The sequence below is a fragment of the Arachis hypogaea genome, chromosome 1 (genome assembly GCF_003086295.3).
Source record: "Arachis hypogaea cultivar Tifrunner chromosome 1, arahy.Tifrunner.gnm2.J5K5, whole genome shotgun sequence".
Classification (NCBI taxonomy): domain Eukaryota; kingdom Viridiplantae; phylum Streptophyta; class Magnoliopsida; order Fabales; family Fabaceae; genus Arachis; species Arachis hypogaea.
The window spans coordinates 101,408,610-101,415,494 of NC_092036.1; the positions used below are offsets into that span (position 1 = coordinate 101,408,610).

The 6,885-nt window shown below is 33.0% G+C and overlaps 1 protein-coding gene across 1 annotated transcript; it reads left to right on the top strand.

Annotated features, from left to right (window-relative positions):
* Nucleotides 1–216: 216 nt before the first annotated feature.
* On the top strand, nt 217–2,475 carry LOC112703685 (pectinesterase/pectinesterase inhibitor). Its single transcript, XM_025755246.3, has 2 exons — nt 217–1,426; nt 1,514–2,475. Exons 1-2 carry the CDS (start codon nt 361–363, stop codon nt 2,281–2,283), a joined length of 1,836 nt encoding a protein of 611 aa, XP_025611031.1. The 5' UTR covers nt 217–360; the 3' UTR covers nt 2,284–2,475.
* Nucleotides 2,476–6,885: the final 4,410 nt, after the last annotated feature.

Below are 6,885 nucleotides of genomic sequence, written 5' to 3' on the forward strand. Positions count from 1 at the left end.
TTGAATGTTGTTGTAAGTCCACGATTTAAGGAGGTCCTATATATTACCACTGTTAAATTTACTACAGAATTAGAGGGATGAAAAATAGTGAATGGCTATATATGTTTGTGATTTGCCAAGTTTAGCAACGGATTCAAGCTCATCCCGAATTTGAAGGTGTATGGTGTATGTATAAATTGAAGGCACACATGGCCTGAAAGGAATATAGCCCCTCGGGCTGTGAAAGAAAAGCCATAGCCCAAAGGGCCAACAAGTTTTACTCTTCTATCATCTTCGTCATCGTAGATATCCATCCCTAGGTCGTAGCTAGGTGTAGGCATCACAACCTTAGCTTCAATTCAATATCACTCAGGAATCAGGATGGCGGGTGATCATTTCAACACCATGGACGATAAGAAGAGGAAGAAGAGGATCGCCTTGATTAGCGTCTCTTCCATTCTCCTCGTGGCCATGGTTGCTTGCGTTGCAGTGGGAATTGACAAGAGCGCTATGGAAGAAGAAGAAACCAGCAGCACCAACACAAACACAATTGTAAAGAACCAGAAGAACGTGCATGTGATTTGCGAATCAGCGGAGTTCAAAGACAGGTGCGAGAAGAGCCTCGAGAAGGCCACCGCCAACGGCACCACCGACACGAAACAACTCATCATTGCTGCCTTCAACGCCACCGCGGAGGAAATTGAGAATCAGATCAACGACTCAAGCCTCGTCCAAAAGTTGGTGAGCGACGACAGGAGCAAACAGGCGTTGGATATTTGCAAGGAGGTTCTTGGTTACGCCATTGACGATATCCACAGATCTGTTCACATGATGGAGAAGTTCGAGCTGAGAAGGATCGGTCAGTACGCTTATGACCTCAAGATTTGGATCGCCGGTACACTCGCTCACCAGCAAACTTGCTTGGAAGCCTTCGAGAACGTTCCGACCGAAGCTGGCAAGGAGATGGCTAAGGTTTTGAACACCTCTCTCCAGCTAAGCAGCAACGCCTTGGATATCATCAATGGCGCCAGCAAGATCTACAAGAGCTTCAACTTGGATGCCTTCTTCGGGGATAGTGCCGCCGCCCCATCCCCAGTCCCCGCGGGCAGGAGGCTTCTGTCTGACGTGGATGAGGGTTTGCCTTCGTGGATCGAGCAAGGCCGAAGGAGTCTTCTGGAAGACCCCACTCGTCTGAAACCCGATTGTGTTGTGGCTCAGGACGGCAGCGGAAACTTCAAGACTCTCACGGAGGCCCTCCAGACTGTTCCTAAGAACAACAGGAAGCGTTTCGTCATCTACGTCAAGGCAGGCATCTATAAGGAGTATGTTAACTTGCAGAAGTCCATGTCCCACGTCACCATTATCGGAGATGGCCCCACAAAGACCAGATTCTCCGGCAGCAAGAATTATGTTGATGGTCTCCAGACTTACTACACCTCAACTTTCAGTGAGTATTTTACTTATTAACTAGAGATATAATTATTTATTCATGTGAGAGATATATATAACCATTCATTAATATTTGTATTTGCAGGTGTAAATGCCGCTAACTTCATGGCGGTAAATGTTGGGTTTGAGAACACAGCAGGAGCGGAGAAGCACCAAGCGGTGGCACTCCGCGTGACAGCAGATCAAGCAGTGTTCTACAACTGCCACATGGATGGATACCAAGACACGCTATACGTGCAATCACAGAGGCAGTACTACCGCGACTGCACGGTGACGGGCACCATTGACTTCGTGTTTGGTGACGCAGCGGGAGTGTTCCAAAACTGCACCTTCATTGTGAGGAAGCCCCTGGAAACCCAACAATGCATGGTCACTGCTGGTGGAAGGACCAAGATTGATAGCCCAACCGCCCTGGTGTTCCAGGACTGCCACTTCACGGGCACACCAGAGTTGAAGAGCTTGCCCCGCAAGGTGTCGTACCTTGGAAGGCCATGGAGACTGTTCTCCAAGGTTGTGATAATGGACTCTGATATTGATGATATCTTCAGTCCAGAAGGGTACATGCCGTGGATGGGAACGGCATTCAGGGACACATGCACGTATCTTGAATACAACAACAGGGGACCTGGTGCTGTTACAAAAGGTAGAGTCACATGGCCTGGTGTTAGGGTCGTCACCTCTCTCGAGGCTGATCTATACTACCCTGGAAGGTTCTATGAGATCTCTAACCATACTGAGCGTGATGCTTGGATCGTTGATTCTGGAGTCCCTTACAATCTCGGCCCAAACAGCCCCTTCAAGCTCCCATCCTTATCATTCTCACTCCCATCCATAACTTTCCCTAAGTTGGTTTAATTAAATAAATCGTATACTCTGTATGCGTCACCAATAAAATTCTTTCTTGCTCCATGCATATGGCGCCAACCAACCGTATTCTCTCCACCGTTTTAAGCCTCTATATCACTATTTGAGGAGATTAATTAAACTTGTTATGAGTGGTACTATTTGTTTATCACTATCATTAATTTTATCTCCAATAATTAGCGACTCTAACTTTTTAATTAACAAGAGAGGGAAATAGAGAAACAAAATAACTGGTTAAAAAGAATATTAATTTCATTCTGTTTTTATTTAAAAAAATTAATGGCCACAAGAAAAAAAGAACACAGGCCAGGTCTTACGTGTAGAAAATGACCATAATAGTAAAAATGGTAATGAAATCATCCCTAAAGTGTACATAACATTATCATATTCTATAATAATCTCAAAAAAAATGTATAATAATCTCATTGGTCACACCAATTAGAATTTATATTTGCTATGTCTGTCTATCTGATCTTTATAATATTTTTAGATATCTAATATAGTTGCAACATGCATATATGTTTTTTTTTAAATAAAAAAAAAATTCTACGTACTAAAGTGAAACAACAAATAAACAACAAAAAAATAAATTTAAATACAACAATTATTAATCTTCTATGATTTCTAACATTATCATCAACAATCAATATATAGAATCAATATTAGTATATTTTTTATAGTTCAAAAACATCCTTTTTTATATGACTTCAATACTTGCTTTTTTATTGTTAAAAATTTTATCATTATGTTCCAACTAAATATTTTAAAATATTTTAAATCACTACAAAACAGTCAGCCACATCTTTTACTCTTCTTTTCTATTAGGCATATCAATCCAATGCTCAAATAGGCCTTTAATAATTCTTAGGACAATCCAAACTTTATGAAAATACCTCAACCAAACACACTACATCTGTCACATAAACCCACATAATAGAAACAAATGATGAATAAATTCTATCTCCTTTTTACACAGGATATATATATTATTATCACCTTGGTGAATAACGCCTAATCTACTCAACCTCTTTTTAATATTTAACCTACCGACTAGAATAAACCATTCAAAAAACTCAATTCTCGGAAATATCAACCTTTTTTTGGATCGAACTTGTGAAACTATAGCTCGTAATCTCTTTCAAAAGAGTCTTCGATTGCCTTAAACTATCATGAAGTTGATGAACAAGTTCCAACTCCTATTAGAACAACTCTCTTCTCCACAGTATTAAATTAAATATAAAAAATCTACCACAAGAGAAAAAATATATATAAAAATATTGTTCGTACATTAAAATTAACTAGATTAAAATTAGTTATTAATATATTTATATATAACAATTCTACTAGGTAATCAAAAAAGATTCTGGCAATTTCTATCAATTCTTGTTGGACTGGATTTTAAAGCCCATTAAACAAAAAAAAAACACACCTCAATTACTCAAATTCATCATAATTTAAAATTACGCTTTACCACTTTTTTTCTACTTTTTTTAACCACCGTCGTGCCCAGCGCCACCATTGGCGCTCCACACAGAGGTCACCGTCGCTGCTGTTTGGCCTTCACACACGTTGCACCGGACTTCTAATAGAAGTATTTTTTTTTAATTGGCCCGTGTCTATTTTATGGTTGTATCTAATGAAATTGTCTTTGTGAATGTTTCCTACATGTGTTTTCTTATGCATGTGTCTTCTAATGGAAGTGTCTTTGATCGGATTAAGAAGGTAAAAACGAGATAGAAAGAACGCACTACAGTGATCTTATCAGAAGAAAAAATTGCGTATGCAAAATGCGCATTACGATGACAAAATTCGTTGCGGAAGGCACTGGCACTCCCCAAAAAATCGTCGGGGTAGAGGCTGCGACGGCGCAAACGCAAAATTGACAAGGGAATGCGAGTGGCGAGGATGTCACATGCAAACAGCGTAAGTGCGAATGCGGTATAAAGATGGAAATGTGACAATTTGCGCGACAAAAAACTAGGGCACTTCGAAAGCTACGATGTGGAAATCTCGTGATCAATGAAAAAGATAAAGACGTTTAGGAGAAGCTTTTGTTGCCTTATTTGCCTAATCCTTATTGTTTAAATTAAAATATGTTTAATGCAATTGAATATTTAAATTTTAATTTAAAAATTAATAATTAATAATTATTATGACTTAGCTCGTGATTTCTTGATCTCTAATACTTTTTTATATATGAACACATATATAATTTAATTTATTTTTAATATATATATATATATATATATATATATATATATATATATTCTAACATATATTTTATATTTAATAATAATTTTAATACCTAATTTTAATATACACGTTGATATATGTGTATATATATACATAATACATACTGCGTGCTTCTTGGTTTATTGGCGTGATAGATACCTCATGCGGGTGTGTCCAATTTTATTAAATTAAATCACCCACCATTTTCTTACTCCTAGCCATCGGGTCACAGTCATAAGTCCAGGCCTATCCTATTGTTACGTTAAATTAAATTGGTAGTGGAATGAAGTTCTAAAGATATTACGTCTTGTGTGCTATTGCAAGTTGTAAAGTTTAAAATAGTAGAAACCGTGTATAAAGCACAAAATGATGATTGGATATTTTTCTGGAAACAAGTGCATGCATGAGTATGAGACAGATCGACAAGGATGATTGTCAAAGTTTTTATATAGTTTCTTGACCTAGCCAAGCAAATCAGAGAAAAGGTCAAATCTAATTGAAGTCGTAATAACATTCATTAGAGCATAAACTTTCGGTTCAACTTTTTGAAATTAATGTTTTAAAAAACTGCACTATATAGATTCATTTAATAACATTTCACTTTGTTTCTTTAATTATCAATTAACTGATTTTTTTTAAGAATTTGAAAATTGAATTGATAAACCTTTTAGTTACGATTAATTTTCTAGTAAAAGAAAATTCAAAGAATAGTGGCAGTAATGGAAAAAATAGAGAGCCGAATCAGAGACAAAAGAATTTATCTTCTTGTTGTATTATGAACAAATTAGGGCTTCTGAGTATTCTTATGAAAATAATAATATAAAGTTATTTTATTTAGTTTAATATTCATAATTTTACATATGTTAATTATATTTATAATTATCTTTTTATTATATAAAAAAATTATTTATTTATTTCAGTAATAATTAAAAAATACAAAGTAAAGAACTAATACATTAAAAAAGCTAAAAAAATTTATAACTATTTATAATTTTCAAATTATGACCCATATATTATTCACATAAATATATTCGGTAGGTGCTGAAGGTACAAATGTCATCCATATATTGGTGAGAACTAAGTATATTCTAGTTATATGATATCAATGGGTTATAACTCAAATGGTATACTTTTTTCATACTCATCTAAGAAGTTACGGGTTCGAATTTTTCTGTTTTTGGTTAAAAAAAAAGTCTATCCTATATGATTAGGGACCTTAAACAATTTTTAATATTTTAGACATTACTAATCATTATTGAAAGAGTAATATTATACGATAATTAATAAAATTTATTATTTTTGGTCAATATCTATTTTACATTCTAAATATTAAGTATTAAATTTTAAATTTTTAATATTATAAAATTAAAGTATTAATCTAAAATATTAACTAATATTAATAAACAATATTAATCTTTTAATATTTCTCTTATTGAAACAAGTAACTTAGCTTGTTGTGATAATGAGTATTATTTAGGCTTTTTTTTAGAAATAAAAAAAATTTATGTGTAATTCAGTGTTATGACTAATTGGTGTATTTTTTTATATATATTTATTTTTTTTAATTTTAAATAACAAATTGGGCTCTCAAACTTGAAAAATTTTCATAGTGCTTCGATTTGTGGTAAGATAAATTTATTTCGTTCTCAAGCAAATTAGAGGATCCAATTAATATGTTTAAATGTTTTTTAATATTATAATATAAATTTAACTCTTAGATTTACATTTTTAAAAAATAAAAATTAAAAACCACAAATCTAGCTTTTAGATTTGTTGGTATCAATACAAAAAATTAAAAATTACAAATGTGACGTTTAAATTTGTGGTATCCATATAAATAAAAAGTATACTAAATTTTTATATTATTAAAAAACACCACTATAATTCCAATAATAAAAATAAAAAACGTATTATTTACTGCTTTATTTTGGATCAATTATTTAAAGAAAAGGTAATAATCTAATTCCTATTTTAATAATATGATTTTTTTATAAATTTATACAAAATATAATATAAAAATATGTAAAAAATAATATTATAAAAAATAAAAGTGATATTATCATTCTCTATTTAAAGAGGTAATAAAATGATATTTTAATGTAAAATCTTATGATCTAGCACATTATTAGTCCATAGTATTTTGAGAACTTAATTAATAGAGCAGATTTATCAATATATCAACTAATAAATTTATTTGGGTTGGTCTCACTAATCTGTTTAAATAGGTATTTAAATAGGTATTGAAAATTTAAAATTTTTTTATGTATATAATAATTAATTAATTAACTAGTAATAAATTTTTAAATAAAATTTAAATTTATAACAGATAAATTTTTGACATGCCAGATTGCAATAAAATAA